The following is a 20,922-nucleotide window of genomic DNA, read 5'->3' as shown; positions in this document are numbered from 1 at the left end:
AAATCCACAAAATAAATTCGAAAAATTCAAAGCCTTAGGCATATACTTAATTAAAACAGGACTAATTAAGTCGCATTTAAACCCCAAATAAACTAATAAAATCAAAATCAACTTAACTAACAAACCACCCACCACACACAGCTCCCTTAGTTCGTCCCCTACCCACTCTTGGCATTCATTCCAAATCTCAAAATCTAATAATTACTATATAAGCAACCCTTGAACCCCCCCTCCTGGGTTGCACCACACCTCCTTTTCCCCTTTTCGGAAACACATTAAATGGTCTGGCGGGCCCGTGTGCGACATACACTTGCAGGCGGAAAGCGCACGTGAAATCTCCAATATAAGTAAGTAAGTAAGCTGCAAACAGTGATGTGGCATGCATAGTTGTTTGTTTTCAGCGTATGTCTAAGTTGGTATTTCTGCTACCCAAAATGTCATATTGTTGATATAAATGCGATGTTTAATAATGCGAGCAAAGACCACTCTCATTTTTCGCATTTAATTCAAGCTCGCGTTAATTTCAAGATTTACAGTGATCAGGGAAATACGTATCTACTGACACCTTGTGATTGATGAAATCAATGATATCGTTGTCGAAATGAGACGTTATCAAAAGATACAGCATCTTATTGTGAGGAAGACAAAAATATTTTTGGAAGAACTGCAACCGGTGGTAAGTCTCTGTTGATATCACGATATCATGTTTCCTCCTGTAAACATTATCACCAAGAACTCGCAACTCTGTAATACTGGTATCCTTACAAAGAATGAACAACACAACTGCAGAACCATGTCTGTCAGTAATCTGCATCTAGTTGTTGGCCATGAGATGAATATAAAAGTTGATGCTTGTTGTCCAACTCTTCTCCAGAGCTTCTCGGAACTTGGTCTGGAAGTGGGCCTTTGCTTCTTCGTCGGTGAGATCTGGTTTGAGAGTTTCCCGCAGATAGTCTACATCTTTGGTGCAGGTGAGCTGCGGTATCCCTGACGACAACATCATGAGGAAGAGGGAGAAGAGGAGAGGAGCTTTCTTCCTGAGGATCAGATACGCCTTCTCACAGGTACTCTGGAACCTGGCAACATGGATATGGTTATAACAAACACGACCATTTCTTATATATGCTGGACATATGCTCATAACGAACTATGGTTATAACGAACATGCTTATAAAGAACTGACAGGTATAAGGAACGACCATTTGTTACATATGCTGTACATATGCTCATAACGAACTACAGTTATAACGACCACACTTATAAAGAACTGACGGGTATAAGGAACGACCATTTCTTATAAATGCTGTACATATTCTTATACCAAGCTATGGTTATAATGAACACGCTTATAAAGAACTGACGAGTATAAGGAACGACCATTTGTTATATATGCTGTACATAAGCTCATAACGAACTACGGTTATAACGAACACGCTTATATAGAACTGACGGGTATAAGGAACGACCATTTGTTACATATGCTGTACATATGCTCATAACGAACTACGGTTATAACGAACACGCTTATAAAGAACTGACGGGTATAAGGAACGAACATTTGTTACATATGCTGGACATGTGCTCATAACGAACTACGGTTATAACGAACATGCTTATAAAGAACTGATGGGTATAAGGAACATCATTTGTTATATATGCTGTACATAAGCTCATAACGAACTACGGTTATAACGAACACGCTTATAAAGAACTGACGGGTATTAGGAACGACCATTTGTTACATATGCTGTACATATGCTCATAACGAACTACGGTCATAATGAACCCGCTCATAAAGAACTGACGGGTATAAGGAATGACCATTTGTTATATATATGCTGTACATATGCTCATAACGAACTACGGTTATAACGAACACGCTTATAAAGAACTGACGGGTATAAGGAACGACCATTTGTTACATATGCTGTACATATGCTCATAACGAACTACGGTTATAATGAACCCGCTTATAAAGAACTGACGGGTATAAGGAATGACCATTTGTTATATATATGCTATACATATGCTCATAACGAACTACGGTTATAACGAACACGCTTATAAAGAACTGACGGGTATAAGGAACGACCATTTGTTACATATGCTGTACATATGCTCATAACGAACTACGGTTATAATGAACCCGCTTATAAAGAACTGACGGGTATAAGGAATGACCATTTGTTATATATATGCTGTACATATGCTCATAACGAACTACGGTTATAACGAACACGCTTATAAAGAACTGACAGGTAAAAGGAACGGCCATTTATTAAATATGCTGTACATATGCTCATAATGAACTACGGTTATAACGAACATGCTTATAAAGAACTGACAGGTATAAGGAATGACCATTTGTTATATATATGCTGTACATATGCTCATAACGAACTACGGTTATAACGAACATGCTAATAAAGAACTGACGGGTATAAGGAACGACCATTTGTTACATATGCTGTACATGTGCTCATAACGAACTACGGTTATAACGAACATGCTTATAAAGAACTGATGGGTATAAGGAATGACCATTTGTTATATATGCTGTACATATGTTCATAACGAACTACGGTTATAACAAACTACAATTATTGGTCCTTTTGAGTTCGCTATAACTGTATGGTCTTACGTATAATATACTTAGGCTATTACCAGTGAGGTAATTTATTATATGTGACATACTTAAGGGAGTGTCAGTGAGGAATATAATATATCTGATACAGTTATAGATAGAAAGACAGTGATAGAGTTATCTGAAATCTATTACCAGCCATGATCTTCGACATTTCCTTCACAGCAAAACCTTAGCTTTTAACAGGGGTGCATCTGGGAACAGCCTTCTCACGATGCTGTTACATGTGTACCATATGGGGTTTAACATTGCGTTCAAGATTATTCCAGTTACATAGCGATGTGAGTATGCGTGTCTGCTGGTTTTATACAGCTAGCCCAGTAACCATACCACGGTTTAACAATTATACCCCACCCTGACAGAGTATACAGACTCCGAGCTATCCAGTCTGGTTTTACAACCTTACTGACGAGCACCAGGCAGGCGAACACCAAGTATCATCTTTTAACATTTTTGGTATGATGCACTCGGGAAACAAAGAATTGACCTTCCGTTCAAAAGGAGACACTCTGTCTGCAAGACCATGGAGGCAGTCTCCATACATAGGGAAAATGTGTAAGAATTTTTCTTGCACGATCCCTCTACAAAGGGGAGCATCTGACACACAACACCTACCCACATTGTCAGTGAGACTTTCCATTCTCCGGGCAAACACAACTAGACCACTGAGGTGGGAATACTATATACAGTAACAGAAGTAGCAAATGTGTGTAGGACAAGTGGGATAGAATGTTATTTTACGCTATATCACGATGACCATTAGCCAGTGGTCGACAGTATGAGTAGCAAGCAATACTGTTAGGAACAGATGACAAACAAGGTAAAAAGTGAGAGTGGCTCACTAATACCCACGACCAGCCTAGTGTGTCAGTAGTTTCAAATTAAATAATGGATAGGGTTAGGGTTTGAAAAATTCATAAAAAAATGGAAAATTAATAAAAACAATTTTTTTCTTTTGACTGCACCCCTCCATATGACACAGATTATATGTACTAAGTTTGAAATGAATCCACTGAATAGTTTAAGAGAAATCGCGAGGACAAAGTTTTCGGATGGATGGACTGACGGAACCTTGGTATAACTAACAATGAGTCAGGTCACAAATTATAACCAGCCAATCATTGTCAGTCTTCTGAGGACACATATCCATAAGGTCACCTTGTGGGTGGTCATGGTGCATTACTTGGGACTTCTGTCAAACACAGCTGTTTTTACCTTTTGAAGTTCTCGGAGTTGTTGCTCTTGCCCTTCTGAATGACATAGACGAAATGTGTCGTGAGCACGAAGGGAACACGTTCTCGCTTCACACCAAACTTGCTCTTGAAGTTGCCCAAGAAATGGCCAAAATCAATGTGGAATAACTGAAGAAGAAAAATGGTTCATGAATTATTTATTTCATCAGCCAGAGCGGCGGTAAGCATTATTGCCAGGGATAGAAATGATAGGTATGACGGCGGTCTGTATGATTGACGTCATGAGCATCGATCTTTGCAATTGGGATACGATGACATTCATCAACTTAGTCACCGTTAGTAGCCTCTTACGACAAGCGTGGGTTGCTGAAGATCAATTCTAACCCTGATCTCCACGGGTTGTCTCAACTTGGAAAACCAGTGTCTGAAGGTAAGTACAGAAATCCAAGCCAAGAGGGTACAATAATTACAACTTCTGGGTGAAGAGAGGCGTATTTCAAACAGTCACTTGCCTAGGGAGACACGTGCTTCATGTTACACTACCAACCCGATAGCCAACTTCTGGGTGAAGAGAGGCGTATTTCAAACAGTCACTTGCCTAGGGAGACACATCTGCTTCATGTTACACTACCAACCCGATAGCCAACTTCTGGGTGAAGAGAGGCGTATTTCAAACAGTCACTTGCCTAGGGAGACACATCTGCTTCATGTTACACTACCAACCCGATAGCCAACTTCTGGGTGAAGAGAGGCGTATTTCGAACAGTCACTTGCCTAGGGAGAAACATGTGCTTCATGTGTTTCAGTGTGCGTCTGGACTGAAGCCCTGGAAACTTCAAGAACACGACACCCATCCATCTACCCTCTGTGACCAATGTTGCTTAACTTGTGAGTTGTGACCTGTACCCAGGACCACGAGTCACCTCTTCATTCAACCAGCCAAGTCTCTGAGCCTGATCACCTGACACTCATGAATCAAAGATGTTTCTCTCAATAATATTCCAGCTCTATAACAGCTACCTGTAAATAGTTTAGTCTGGGCCAGACAAACCAGTGATTTATACTGTGAACAACGATCCAAGATGTTGGTTATGATGACACGCTATCAATCAAGTCAGCAAGTCTGACGACCCATACCATTGGTTGCCTCTTACCATCAGCATAGGTTGCTAGAGACCTGTTCTAACCCGGAATCTCTACAGGCTGTGCATGGGTCAGCTTTTACGACAAGCACCAGACATTGGGGACCTGTTCCAACCCAGAATCCCAGAGTCAAGGAGACGTGTCAGTGTTCCTACCTGTCCAGACTGTTTGAGCATGATGTTGTCGTTGTGTCTGTCCCCGATACCCAGGACATAGGTGGCGACACAGTACCCAGCACACGACAGGATGAACTCCTCTACTGCCTCGTCCAGCCTGAAACAAACACAGAGCTTTCAGTTACTCTTGTAAACTGCAGGTCATTCAAAGCAATGTTTGGTACGTTTGTTGCATGGTGTAACTGGCAACTTGTCCCAGTTTCTAAAACACTTTTTCCAGGAGAAAATACACCAAACAGACACCTTCACACGGTTCTTTCATTCAAACATAGGGCTTTCTGTGCTTGCAACTGAAGAAAGACAACAGCATCATTACCTTGGTTCTTCTTGAACTATCAACAAGTTGCCCTTACTAACAAGACTGCATCACATGTGTCAACAAGCATTTTGAAGTAATAAATAGTCTGTTAATTGTTTAACGCCACACTCTACAATATTCCAGCTAATTGACATCAAAATGTAAATAATCGATTCTGGACAAGTCTGGGAACAATGATCCACGCCATCAGGGCCCAGTTGCACAAAGCAACCTTAGTGCTAAGACTCTCATAAGCCTATGTTAAGGTATGGGAGTTACGTTCAACTTAGCGCTAAGATCACCTTGTGCAAGTGGGGCCAGGCACTAAGGTAATCAACTAAGTCACCAAGCTGACCACCATTTGGTCACCTTTTACTGCAAGCTGGTTGCTAGGTTGCTGGGGACAAATTCTAACCCGGAATCCCAACGGGGGAAGTAAAAAATAGATACAGGAAAAGTATCTCATATTTTGTTAGGAAATATAACAAACAGGGAATTTATGCTAATATTATTACCCATCATGGCATAGTGGCATGAGAATGTGCAGTTATTTGTAATTATACTTATTTCAACCATACCATACCAATGTCAGTGATTGATGAATGAGCATCACTCCCTCCACTCCCCAGTGCTCAAAAAGAGACACCATCAATAATGGAAAACTCCATTCCAAACCTACTGCTCATGATATCAACCACTGGATCGTCAATTATTGTTAAACAACAAACCAACCAACTTGGCTCTTGCAACATGCATGAGGTTTCGGGAGTCTACCCTGCCTTTAAATCACTGCAGCGTACACAAGTCTGATCTGCCTTTAAATCACTGCAGCGTACACAAGTCTGATCTGCCTTTAAATCACTGCCGGGTACACAAGTCTGATCTGCCTTTAAATCACTGCCGGGTACACAAGTCTGATCTGCCTTTAAATCACTGCAGGGTACACAAGTCTGATCTGCCTTTAAATCACTGCAGGGTACACAAGTCTGATCTGCCTTTAAATCACTGCCGGGTACACAAGTCTGATCTGCCTTTAAATCACTGCAGCGTACACAAGTCTGATCTGCCTTTAAATCACTGCAGGGTACACAAGTCTGATCTGCCTTTAAATCACTGCTGGGTACACAAGTGTGATCTGCCTTTAAATCACTGCCGGGTACACAAGTCTGATCTGCCTTTAAATCACTGCAGGGTACACAAGTCTGATCTGCCTTTAAATCACTGCCGGGTACACAAGTGTGATCTGCCTTTAAATCCCTGCAGGGTACACAAGTCTGATCTGCCTTTAAATCCCTGCACGGTACACAAGTCTGATCTGCCTTTAAATCACTGCACGGTACACAAGTCTGATCGTTGTGGAAGGAAAACCCAAAGAGTTGAAAGTCATTCACTGTATTGTTAAATACATGAGTACAAGTACTGGGCTGCGAAACTAAGGATCGTAATTGTGGAGAATCATGCATTTGACCCTACACCGTATCCTGGTATAGCAAGAATCATAACTCTGCAAAGTGAATTGAAGGCTCCTTCATAAATCAAACAAACTAACTTAATCCTCATGCCCTATCTCGCAAAAACAAATTCAGTAATTTGACTCATTTGTCTGAAAGGAACAGTACATCCTTGTATGAATGAGTTATTCGCTTTTGTGACCCGTGAAGATCCGGGGTAGAATAGCTCTTCAGCAATCCATGCTTGTCGTAAGAGGTGACTAATGGGATCTAGTGGTCAGGCTCGCTGACTTGGTTGATGCATGTCATTGATCCCATTTGGGTGGATGGATGCTCATGATGTCAATCACTGGAATGTCTGGTCCAGAATCGATTATTTACAGACCGCCATCATATAGCTGGAATATTGCCAAGTGTGGCGCAAAACAACAAACCAACCAACTCGCTCTTTTGTTAATACTTCAATTTTCTATTGCTGTCCACCATTGCGAGCTTCATCATTGCTACTATTAGGGCGTTTACATTCAGATACATATTTTCACATACTCACTCCCCAGTAACTTGAAAGAACCAGAAACTAACCAAAATATATCTAAATGCAGAGCTCCAGATAAGCTGCGTATCTGCGTAAAATACGCATCAGAAATTCAGAAATATGCAGTAAAATAAAATCCAAGCTTATCAAATAAGCAACAAACATGACAGATACGCTACAAATATAAAAATCATCAAAATATTGTGAAGTAACCCTGCGTATTCGACTAGCAAATCAGCAACTTATTTTGAAATTATAAAGGCGCATTCCGCCAACCTTGCCAAACTCCACGATGACAGTTACATCATGATCATTTGCCATCACACTTTCTCTTACAAGTATCGTGGTATTTTTGAGTCCTATAAAGCTCTCAAACCCACACGACACCAGTTTGCAGGAGCTAGATGAATAGTTTTTTTAAATATTTCATTTAAATACCCACATGTGCAATAACTAGTGGGTAACAGAAATTTGAATACGCAGATAGAATTACTGATACCCAATGGTTTTAAAATGCATGGGTAAAATACCCACAACACTAAAAGATTTTCTGGAGCTCTGTAAATGTAACATAAATAAGGAGCTCCCTACACAGTACTTCTGTCATGCCAGTCTTAAAGACAATAACATGCAATGAGTAAACAACTGAAGGTACACTGCTATTGAACAAATTGATTTATATAATTCTTTCCTTTACGATTGACTTTGTCATTGTAATACCTATTAGCTAAAAATCGTAATGATTACGGCAACAGTGAGACTAAAAAAAATAATAGTCTTGGTTATCAGGCACCGCCCGCATTGTTATAAAGTTTGCCACACTTTTTGTCTTAATTTCCATTTTAAAAAAGCCCCCCCAAAACCTTAAATATTCCAAGTCCAATGGTAGTCAAATACTGTATTCCAGTATTTTACTCATCAAGGAATGCATTTGTGTAGGGAGGCCCTTTCCAAGGTCGATTGGGCAATACTGTTTATTTGGTTAGACAACTGTTTATTTGCTTACATGCTAGTTTGAATATCCCCCCAAAATAAAAAAAATACTGCCCACCCGCACTATATTTTAAAAAGTCATTGCCTGAGAACCAATTCTTTTTTTTAAAAGCCTAATTTATGGTAGTCATGTCTGAACAAGTGACCACTCCTACACAATCAGTACAAGATGAGACTTACGACTCCTGAGTCTTATGATGGTGCTTGAGCCATTCAAATACTGCCTTCTTGTCAAAGGCTCCTCTGTTGAACCACTTTTGTATGTTAGCAATCGTCTGAGATTGACCCACTGCCTCGATCACACCCTGTTCTTGTCCTGTTGCTAGGCAACGGTACACGTTCATCCTTCACACAGAAAATACATAACATATGTATAAATGAGAGAATTAATAAACTAAGTCTGGGCCCAGTAAACATCTTAAAAAACAAATCTAAATTTTCAATAGCCTGATGATATTCTCACCAATAATTATCAATGCTAAAAGTTTTTTTTACCAATCATACCAAAGTCATTACTACAAAGAATTACATGATGCCAATCATTGGACGATGCTGACCTGTCACAACACAACGATCTGTTTCATGTCTGGGTCATATGTTCAAAATCTGTCCACATTTAGATTTTCTTTTTCATAGATGCTTGGATTGCTAAGGCCACTGGCTAAACTAGCAAGAAAAGTCATTGTTTGGGTAAGTAATACTTATCATTGTCTTTCTTTGAATAATCACAAGTGAGGGCCAAAAATCGATTGACAGAACTATTGAAACAAAGTTTTCTTCCTGTGAGTCCATGTGTATGAGTGTCATAGAGTGAACATTATTTAGGAACATTTAGGTTGCCTTATTTTAAAGCTGAATAATTGAATATATTCCAAATTATTTGGAAAATATTTCTAATAATCAAAAGTGTAATGCACTTCATGTTCAGCAGACTACAATATCCCCTCTTATGATACTACTCAAAAGAAGTAAAAGAACACCCGATTCTTTCATATTACTCAAGTTAATCGGGACTGCCATGACATCCGATTCTTTCATATTACTATAGTTAATGTTAAAACCAGCAAGCAGCCAATCAGAAAACAACAGTCCATTAGCGAATGTAGTCTACATGGTTTTGGGTCTACAGAAATGAATGAAAATAAGATTGCTAATCAAATGTCCCCGGATCACTTTCAGTTTATCTATATGCACTTGAAGAATACAATGATGGCTTCTTACCGAAGGTCAAGGCCCTCTGACTGCCAGATGTTGTCCATGATCTCCAGCATCTGCAGCGTCAACATGTCCTGCCGCAGATCTGTATAAAACATCATCATGTATTACCGGTGCATCAACCTACAGAATCATTGTTCAAAGCTACCTTGAAAATTCAAACATTTGCAACTCTATGACAAAGGAATTCTGTTCTTATTACAAGGTTACAGGTGTACCAACCCACAGGTCTTCACGAATAGTCACAGAACATAGATTTCCAAAAGAAAGCATTTTTGTAGTGTCACAGATAAATGCAATGTTTTTATACTTACCTCACACTAAAAAGTGCTTTAGCCTCCCTACCTTACAGACAGTACTAGAACAGTGAGAGTGAGTGAGTATGGTTTAACGACGCTTTAAGCAATATTCCTGCAATATCACGGCGGTGGACACCAGAAATGGGCTTCACACAATGTACCCATGTCAGGAATCGAACCTGGGTTTTCGGCATGACGAGCGAATGCTTTAACCACTAGTCTAATCGATCGCGGTGAGACAGTTGAAGAAGTCTATTGCCAGAAATTCAAATTGACAAACAAAGCAAAAATAATTTAGCAGGGTTAAGAGTATTCGGCGTCCTGGCAGTCATCACTTGTTTGAAAACATAATGGTCATTTGGCAAGTTCAACTCCAAACATGGTTGAAGCCATCTATCACAGTGGGGAGCTTTCACTAATGGCAGCGATGGTATAGGGAGCTTCGGAATGGGATTCTCAAGATGATATTCAAGATTCAGAGGTAAGTCTCAGCTCACTGTGAGGAGCTTGGTACTCCCTCATATGCTTCACTGTATGACAGCAGATCCAACAGTGGCGCCACAACGGGAAGGCAGTGGAGGCCGACCTTGCGCGACGTAGTCCATGGCTGACAGGGAAGGCAGTGGAGGCAGACCTTGCGCGACGTAGTCCATGGCCGACAGGGAAGGCAGTGGAGGCAGACCTTGCGCGACGTAGTCCATGGCTGACAGGGAAGGCAGTGGAGGCAGACCTTGCACAACGTAGTCCATGGCTGACAGGGAAGGCAGTGGAGGCAGGCCTTGCGCGACGTAGTCCATGGCTGACAGGGAAGGCAGTGGAGGCAGACCTTGCGCGACGTAGTCCATGGCTGACAGGGAAGGCAGTGGAGGCAGACCTTGCACAACGTAGTCCATGGCTGACAGGGAAGGCAGTGGAGGCAGACCTTGCGCGACGTAGTCCATGGCCGACAGGGAAGGCAGTGGAGGCAGACCTTGCGCGACGCAGTCCATGGCCGACAGGGAAGGCAGTGGAGGCAGACCTTGCGCGACATAGTCCATGGCTGACAGGGAAGGCAGTGGAGGCAGACCTTGCACAACGTAGTCCATGGCCGACAGGGAAGGCAGTGGGGGCAGACCTTGCGCGACGTAGTCCATGGCCGACAGGATGGCTGACAGGGAAGGCAGTGGAGGCAGACCTTGCGCGACGTAGTCCATGGCTGACAGGGAAGGCAGTGGAGGCAGACCTTGCGCGACGTAGTCCATGGCCGACAGGGAAGGCAGTGGGGGCAGACCTTGCGCGACGTAGTCCATGGCCGACAGGATGGCTGACAGGGAAGGCAGTGGAGGCAGACCTTGCGCGACGTAGTCCATGGCTGACAGGGAAGGCAGTGGAGGCAGACCTTGCGCGACGTAGTCCATGGCTGACAGGGAAGGCAGTGGAGGCAGACCTTGCGCGACGTAGTCCATGGCTGACAGGGAAGGCAGTGGAGGCAGACCTTGCGCGACGTAGTCCATGGCCGACAGCGAAGGCAGCCTTGCTGTAATAAACCCCAGTCACACTGAGGAATCACTGCCAGGTAAGGTTCCCTCCAGTTGACATGGAGGTCCATTGTCAATGAAAGGGCTTGAATCTCGTGAGGATTGTGGGCTGGTCCTGGTGGCGGAGTGCATTGAATGAAAGCATCTAAAAGTGTGTTGGTTGAACGTGTTAGTTCTTGTTGAAATGAGCGAGGCTGTCAATCATACTCAGCTTCATGGAACCTTTCTTGGGGACCAGAGCACACATTCCCCATGTTAGGTTTTTGAAACAATTCACATCTCATAGGATATAAACATGTTCATGGAAAACAAGTTGATCCATGCACCCAAACACAAACACTGTGAGTAGAGTGCAAAACAGGCAACAAAAACATATTCCACATATATATCATAAGACATATGTACAAGAAAATAAATGAGAGATTTACCATAAACTTCTAAAAACATGAAGCAAACAACGAAGTAGATAGTTCAAATCAGAACCCACAAGATTGGATAAATTCAAGATGGCAACCTTGTCATGAAAATGTGCTAAGTTACTTGGTCGCAATTGTTCTGTGAAAAACAAACAGCAAAAAGCAGAATTATACCGCAGAGAAGTGGAATATACGTCAGAAGAAGGATATACATGAGCAAAACCACCGGAAAACCGTCAGGATAACTTAGAAGTATCAGAGGTAAGTCTCGGCTCACTGTCGTGTAGGCAGAATATGAGGGAGTACAGGCCAAGGTGGATACCTGTCTCTGTTCATGTAGGGAAGCTAAAGCACTGTGAAACGTCAAGTACGGTAAAACAGACTTCCAATAGAAAGCATTATTAGTCACAAAACAGATTTTCAAAAGAAACCGGAATCTTCTGCTCACTAACCATCTCCATTCTTATATATAAGGGACATGTCTTGTCCAACTTCATCCTTCCACACCAACCACAGAGGCCTCTTCTTCGACTTCATGAACTTGCACTTGTCAATGCTGTAAATGAAACAAACCAAAGTTATATTTCATTGAAATTACGTTTTAAGCCACTCTCAGCAATATTCATGGAGAATGCGGGCAACAGAACCTGTGGTGTGACAAGTAAAAGCTTTAATATATACCATGCTATCTAAGAGTAGTGGGATGATACACCATTGCATCGGTGGATCACAATTTCTTTACTTCTCAATACAACTAATGATCACAATCGCACACTAAACTAAAAGCATCGATTCCTACCTTAGATGTATTTTATAATAAATGTTACACCAAACACTAATGACTGGTGAAAATGAGTAGTGAAACCGAAATATTTTCATCCATTGTGCCATTCCTGACAACTGTAAATCGTAATTGACCATCCTGTCTATGAAAAAGATGGCTTATGCCCCAAGGATAAGAGCACATGCAAGTATCGTGATACATATTGGATCGCACAGCTGGTGTATCGTCGCATGGTAGAAATTTCACTGCAGTAGAACTAAAGAGGAGTGGAAAATCTTCTACCCAAGTCTGCTGGCACTCGACAACTGATTTATTGAAATCAACCCACCAGACATAGAGTGAGGTGAGATGAAATGGGCTTCAACGTCTTGTTCAAGATTATTGCATTTTTTTTAGGAATGTGCATGTATGTGTGTATGTCTGCTTATGCTGGTTCAGACTTTTACCAGTTTTATAGTGCTAGGCCACTGAGATACCCGTTTCAACATGGATACCCCACTCAAACACAGAATACTGACTCCGAGCCGACCAATCTGGGTCTTATCCACTGAATGCCAAGCATCATTTGGTATGATGCGACCAGGGATCGAACCACCGACCTAGATTGAATTTTACTTCTCAAGCTGAGCAGACGGCCTGAGATTCTTTACTTTACCAGCCCACTCACACACACTCATATTTCCAGACTAAATTGGAATATTATTCAGTTCCAACACCAAGGATCATCATTAGGGCGATAACGTTATATAATAATTAACGTCTTTTGGAATGACACAGCCGGAGATTGAACTGACCTTCTGCCCCACGGGCAGACATACTGTCCACTAGACCATGGAGGTAGTCTTCATATATAGGGAAAACGTAACATTATCTTTCAAAAGTGAGCATCTCATAACGCAGAGGTGTACAGCACACAAGGCCACATCACATCCCGAGTGAGAGAACAGATTGTGTTCTAAGTTACAGCCATAAATATTCCAGCAATATCACAGGGGTATTTTCTGTTAGCATAGGTTGCTGGGGGTCAATTCTAAACTGAAATCCTTATTGGGAGACAAGCATAGGTTGCTGGGGTGGGGGGGGGGTCAATTCTAAATGTAATCCTTATGGGGAGACAAGCATAGGTTGCTGGGGACCTATTCTGACCTGGAATCCTCACAGGGAGACAAGCATAGGTTGCTGGGGACCTATTCTGACCTGGAATCCTCACAGGGAGACAAGCATAGGTTGCTGGGGACCTATTCTGACCTGGAATCCTCACAGGGAGACAAGCATAGGTTGCTGGGGACCTATTCTGACCTGGAATCCTCACAGGGAGACAAGCATAGGTTGCTGGGGACCTATTCTGACCTGGAATCCTCACAGGGAGACAAGCATAGGTTGCTGGGGACCTATTCTGACCTGGAATCCTCACAGGGAGACAAGCATAGGTTGCTGGGGACCTATTCTGACCTGGAATCCTCACAGGGAAACAAGCATAGGTTGCTGGGGACCTATTCTGACCTGGAATCCTCACAGGGAGACAAGCATAGGTTGCTGGGGACCTATTCTGACCTTGAATCCTCACAGGGAGACAAGCATAGGTTGCTGGGGACCTATTCTGACCTGGAATCCTCACAGGGAAACAAGCATAGGTTGCTGGGGACCTATTCTGACCTTGAATCCTCACAGGGAAACAAGCATAGGTTGCTGGGGACCTATTCTGACCTGGAATCCTCACAGGGAGACAAGCATAGGTTGCTGGGGACCTATTCTGACCTTGAATCCTCACAGGGAGACAAGCATAGGTTGCTGGGGACCACTACTAACACACTGGGACAGCACCAGATTAAAGTGGGGACTTACTCCAGACTTCTGAGCCTGAAGAGAGGGGACAGAGGGCTGCAGAGGTTGGAGAGGATGTCCTGGTAGGTCTTTTGTTGGAGTACAGCCTGCATATCCTTCTTGGCTTGTTCGTGGGACTTCTGAAACACAAGTGAGTGAGTGAGTGAGTGAGTGAGTGAGTGAGTGAGTGGAAACATTTGTACATGATAGACATTTCATTTGGAATTCTTACTACACTCAGAATCCCAGTTTGGTAACTTATATATTGTATCCCTAAAAGGAGCAAAATTTATCTGTTTTGAATTTTTTCTCAGATAAAATTGTAAATTTTACATTAAAGTGTATATTTACATACTTATTCTATCTCACACTACGCAATTCTTCCTTTTTCTTTCGCCCGAAAACATCCCAGCATCACCATGGTTACCACCCCTAAAATCAGTCACACACTGTAATCCCGCGCGACTTCACACGATACGACGTGACAACCCCAGCTGACTGGTTGGTGGAGCTGTGATGCGGGGATGGTCGGGAGGGCACATGGCGTGTGAGATGTATAAATATACAAATTAATGTAAAATTTAAAACTTAAAACTAATCCTATCTCACAGTTTGCATTTATCCCACGGTTGGACGGTGGGGTGCAGATACTTGTAGAGACTGCACCGCGAGACAGGCATGAGGAAGCTGGTGTCAAACAGTGAAACAAATAAACAAATTCATAACGATGCCTGCTGTCGTAGACACGAGTGAGAGGACAAAAACACCACAACAGAACAAGTAGAACAAAATGAGGTGAGGGGAAATGGTGTGTAACGTCGCGTCCAAGATTATTGCACTTATATAGCGACGTGCATGCACGTGTGTGTGTGTGTGTGGCTGCTTGTAATAGACCGGTCTGATGCCGATTTATAGTGCTAGCTCACTGAGATACCATGCAGCAGTTTAACATGAATACCCCACTCAGACACAGTATACTAACTCCGAGCCGACCAGTCCTTGCTTTAGCCCCTTAATGCCAAGCGCCAGACAGGCTAACAACAAGTACCATCTTTTAACGTCTTTTGGTATGACGCGGACGGGGATCGAACTCCGTACCTTCCGCTCGCCAGGCGGACGCGGTCCAGAACAAAATGAAATCGTGTAGAACATATGTTACATGGTTTCACGTTGGACATTGTTACACAAACTGCAGCGTAACTTGAACAGAGATGCATTCAGTGATCAGGAACGAACGAGCACGACTGACCTGATCACCCATGTTGTATCGCTCACTCTTGATCAACCCGTTCACGACGCAGAGTTTGCCGAGAGCTTCCTGCTGCTTGTGTAGCGCCATCATGTGCTCGCCGCTCGCCACCAGGTACACCTCCAGGATGAGCCGGTACTGTACACTCACGTACGGGTTGTACATCTCTGACCTGACAACACAGTCAATGGGAGTCAGTCAAGGGAGATGATCAGTCACGTAAACTTCATCACATTAGGTGAGTGTGTATATATTGATTTCAGTTGCATTAGCAGTAATGGCAGTTATTCATGGCTTAGATCGGTATGGGAACACGAATAATATAATCCATGCCTTTGATGAGCATAATTCATATTTTTATGCTTAATATGATACTTATGATATGCAAAGAGCGGAATAATCTCTTAATCACATGATGTCCTTCTTACAATAATTCACGTTTACAACATAATTTCACACTGGGAAGTAACTTTTGAAACGTGTTGTGAATACAACGATAGGTTGAAGCAAACCATGTATGACAAAGTGACAAATGACAAGAAGCCGCTTAAATTACTACTTGATAAAACAATGAGGCCATAATGGATTAATCTAGACCTGATCAGAGGCCAATATTCTGGTCCAAGGCAGCGGCAAATGTTTTCATTTTAAAATTAATGTGATAGTCACGATTTAAAAGCCTTAGCCATATTCCAGCAATATCATGACGGGGGACACCAGAAATGGGCTTCACACATTGTACCCATGTCGGGAATCGAACCTGGGTCATCGACTTGACAAGCGAACACTATAACCACCAGGCTACCCGACGCCCCCACTGCCAAGAGAGAGAAAACAAAATATAGCCGTGCAAGCTACCACAACACCAAGGCAGAGTTAGAAGACAATAAGAACAGCATACTTGAGCAGCCAGAAGAGTTGATGTCCGATGTGCTGGTTGCCGAGGGCTCTAGTGAGCAGGAACTCCACCAGGGGGCAGCACAGGTGAGTCTCGTACTTCAACGCCTGCACTAGCTGCAGCAGGTAGCGGGATAACTCTTCATCACTGAACCTGTGGACGAAGGTGGGGACAAACTTAGGGCTTAAAAATATAAAAGAATTGGTTCTCAGGCAATGACCTTTGAAAATATGGTGCGGGTGGCATGTTTTTTTTTGCTTGTTCAAACAAGTGTGTAACCAAATAAACAGTTGTGTACCATTAACCTGGGAAAGGGCCTCTTTACATAAACAAGCATACAAACTCCTATTGTTGCAATTACCATAATACAACATGCGCAGTAAAGCAGTGCGCATGTAAAGGGAAGTAATTGCATGCTATATTGGATCGCATTGTTTTTCAGCATTAGGATTTTTAAAATTCTTTTTGAAAATAGAAATAAAAACGAAACGTGCAGCAGACTTCATGATGATGCGGGCGGCGCCTGAGAACCAAGACTATTATTTTTTTAGCCTTGTGAATTCCTAGAGCACCATAGAGCAAATCTGAGGGTTTTTCAAACTATGTATTAATGCAACCTTTGAAATTCATGCAAGCCTGCTAGCCCCAGACTACTTAATCGTGCTGAGGTCAAGTAAAAATCCAGTGATGGTGGTAACATGCGAGGCTATGATTGTGAACCAGTCCTTAATGCATCAATTTTGCTACAAATTGGTACCGAATAATAGACAGAAAATGACAAAATAGTAAACATTTTTGTTTTGTTCAAGCTGGACTAGCTACAGACATTGTGGAGAAGGTGAAAGTACTCTCGACTTGTCTAAAAACAAAACATATAAACATTCAAGGGATATCAATGTCATGACTGTCATTCCCAGGGAAGAGAATGGATATTTTCCTTCTTAGCTGAAACTTATTTGCAATGGAGCATGGTCCATAAATTGGGGTGTTTATGGGGGAAGCCATCAAATTTTGACATATTTGTGGTCGCTTAAATTTGTGGATCCGAGGAAGGTTCTCAACCCTGCATTCCACTTCGTCCTTGGCCTCAAATGTCACCTGACAACACTTCATCTGGACGGACGTTAGAGTTTGAAAAATTCATAGAAAAATGGAAAATTAATAAAAACAATTTTTTTCCTTTGACTGTACTAAGTTTGAGATGAATCCACTGAATAGTTTAAGAGAAATCGCGCGGACAAAGTTTTTGGACGGACGGATGGAACCTTGGTATAACTATATACCCCCAACATTTTGTCGGGGGTATAAAAAAAAAACATGGGGATCCTTAACTTTTCTTGAGTAGTATATAACAGGATAGCCAACAAACACAATGGTGTTTGAATCCAACACTTAGTCAAGCATTTGCCATTCCAAGGAATGTGTAACTATGGAAACTCACGTGTCTGTGTTATCCAGACAACTAACAGCAAACTTGCGTATGTTCTTGTCTGGGTAATTGAAGTCCAGTAGTTGAAGTGCATAGTCCACATCCAGTTGTGGCCAGGTCTGCAGCACTGCGATCATCTGTCAACAGTATATCAACAGCTAATTTTTATCTTTTTTTATTTTTCAGTTCACAGATTTGACCGACTAGAGTCAGAAACAGAAACCAAATGTTTTCATATGCCCAACTGCTAAATCTTAAAATAGAAAAATAAAGCATACAACATACAAAATTCAAACTCACAACAAGCATATCCTGGCATGGCTAAGGGATGTAATTCTGCACAGCTGATTCAAACCCTCAGAAGTATCCTTCAAACTATACCCCCATCTCAGAACAGAACCTAGGATCCTAAAGCTGAATCTGGTACTCCTACTTAAGAATCCTGGCACCTACTTCTCCCCTTGCACTCCCACCATATGGTTGTGGCCTGTAAATAATCGACTCCTACTTACAATCCTAGCACCTACTTCTCCCCTTGCACTCCCACCATATGGTTGTGGCCTGTAAATAATCGACTGCAACTTACAATCCTGGGCCTAGATTTTCGAAACGATCTTAGCTAAGATAAATCTTAACAACTTACGTTTAAAGATAAGATATCTTAAGGCTAAGATAAGTTAGATTTTCGAAACTATCGTAAACCTGTCGCAGATCGCTCAGAGCTACGATACCAATCGTAACTCTGACATAGAACTCATTTGTGTTGGAGTTAGAAAAGCGGGTGTTTCCCAATGACGTCACAGGGATTTCCCAGCTGCTGACAATAACAACAACATAGATAAGTGACACGCAATTCATGATCACATTGTCAAGTCACATTGTTTAACATGCACATATCTGAGTGAAATTCTGTACAATCCTACATATGTCCAACATGTAGACGTGTTGTTCCTGTGATAAAAGATGCCATGACTAACCGAACACAAAAAGGATTCTGTGCCATGCAATAGCATTTTTCAAAGCCAAAACATGTTATAATCAATAAGTATAGTGTTACCACACTTTAGCTATTAGAATGGAAATAATTTGCCAAAAGATACTTAACTATTTTCCCTTCAAATGGTCCTCTCGTGACCGCGCAGAACTTTATGATATAAACACATCGCGTACAAAGTCAAGGACGAAAGTAAGGGACGTTATTCTAAATGACAATGACGAGACCTTTGATCGAACAGCATATGCGTTCAGCATTTAACATGCGTGTTCAAGTCTGATGTTAAGTGATGTATACGGTATATGTTTGTGTTTATGTTAAAAGTCAAGTTTATATTAGTGTAAACACCAACATTATACGTGGAAACACTCAAAACAAAAATTGTTCAGGAAGCAGCGCACCCACAAGCAAGATTTTATGACAATCTAAGCTTGTTATTTATGTATCCAATATATTTCACGAATTAACCAAGGACTTAAATACAATATCAAGCTATAAGTATTTAGATGATGAAATTATTTTTTATCTATCTAGATCCATAATTCTTTTCAAAATTTAAAAGTGACACTAATTTTCGTTCGCCAAGAGAGATAATTTCGGAATTATCAAGTTATGTTGTCTCATGGAACACGCCACAAGTTAACGTGAACATACATATAATATAGTCATTTTCTATCCTTTTAAATTAAGTAGAGCTAATAAACTGATTTGTCTGATTTCATGAAATCTGACTAAGGAGCGAAATACTTTGTAATGTGTCAAATCTATTCCAGAACGTAGTTCAATGATGTTTGGCTTGTCTGACAGCATTGCTGAGGATCATTTACTAGTATTTGTCAGTTGTCCATTTTATTGTTTAAATGGTCTCAAGTATATCTATATATTTTTTTATACATACAACGGGAAGATGTAGACTTAAATATTAAAAACGCCAAAATATTTTAAAACCGGTTTATTGAATGCAAAGATTATTGTGTTGAAAATGTGTATTTTATATTGATCAGTAAATTTCATTCAATAAACTTTTTTTTCTTCGAACATGCAAACCATGCTTCATTTTGACGAGAACCAGAACGAGCATGGGAACACATTTTTTATTTGATTTGTCGATACGAAAATCTGTGCTTAACTTTTACTGTCAAAATTTCAGTAAATTGTTATATTTAATTGAATACATCTATATGCCGTTAATCAATGTTTTTTAAAAAATGCAATTGTTCAACAGACAGTTTTTAATCATTTTGTTTTCAAATATTTGTCTTTCAAGATGATATAGATAACATAGGTATTGAATTTAAAACGAAAAAAATTAAATTACTTTTGCAAGAAAGAAAAAAAGGATATTGAAAACAAATATTTGATCACATGTATTTCCTTGTTAAGTCAATAAATACTACACTGTATAGTTACAATTCAATTATTAAAACCACCCGCCCCACTCGATTTTAGATGTAAAAACTTATGCGAAACCTTTATGGTTTTTTTTACATATGTAGATTGAAATAAATTTTTTTAAATGTGAAAATAAAGACTAAAGCATTGTCACAAAGACGATCCAGAAAATATAACAGCGGAACTCTGCGCTTCATGAAAACTGTAACATTGAGCAAGGTGTCCCGGGCGAATACAAAGGGAAACCACTCCCAACTAGAGTTTGAACTAAGATTAGCTCCCCCTGAGTTATCAATGAGGTCACGGTCATTACTGTAGCCTGCCGACACCTTCCGTTTTTATCCTTCTCAAATTATCGTAAAGGTATGTTGTTTCACACTTCTTCAGCATGGACTCGGATAGAAATATATTGTAGGCTATCGACTCCACAGTTATGTGGATCGCTGTCGCGATTTAGAACATTTTTGACGTG

The 20,922-nt window shown here is 41.2% G+C and overlaps 1 protein-coding gene across 2 annotated transcripts in view; it reads right to left on the bottom strand.

The window, feature by feature from the left end:
• Positions 1 to 334: 334 nt before the first annotated feature.
• LOC139471868 (phosphatidylinositol 4,5-bisphosphate 3-kinase catalytic subunit beta isoform-like) overlaps positions 335 to 20,922 on the bottom strand; it is a 57,761-nt gene continuing 37,173 nt past the window's right edge. For both annotated transcript variants that reach the window (XM_071254370.1, XM_071254371.1), the window contains 10 exons: positions 18,077 to 18,201; positions 16,639 to 16,788; positions 15,738 to 15,909; positions 14,510 to 14,628; positions 12,333 to 12,436; positions 9,655 to 9,733; positions 8,614 to 8,778; positions 5,136 to 5,253; positions 3,860 to 4,005; positions 335 to 1,076 (listed from right to left, as the gene is read on the bottom strand). In XM_071254370.1, the coding sequence (XP_071110471.1) occupies positions 815 to 1,076; positions 3,860 to 4,005; positions 5,136 to 5,253; positions 8,614 to 8,778; positions 9,655 to 9,733; positions 12,333 to 12,436; positions 14,510 to 14,628; positions 15,738 to 15,909; positions 16,639 to 16,788; positions 18,077 to 18,201 (1,440 nt within the window). In that variant the 3' untranslated portion in view covers positions 335 to 814. The remainder of the gene's footprint in view (positions 1,077 to 3,859; positions 4,006 to 5,135; positions 5,254 to 8,613; positions 8,779 to 9,654; positions 9,734 to 12,332; positions 12,437 to 14,509; positions 14,629 to 15,737; positions 15,910 to 16,638; positions 16,789 to 18,076; positions 18,202 to 20,922) is intronic.

Source organism: Haliotis cracherodii, unplaced genomic scaffold (genome assembly GCF_022045235.1).
Source record: "Haliotis cracherodii isolate W230 unplaced genomic scaffold, xgHalCrac1.p SCAF_23, whole genome shotgun sequence".
Lineage (NCBI taxonomy): Eukaryota > Metazoa > Mollusca > Gastropoda > Lepetellida > Haliotidae > Haliotis > Haliotis cracherodii.
This window is presented reverse-complemented; position numbering and strand designations above follow the sequence as displayed.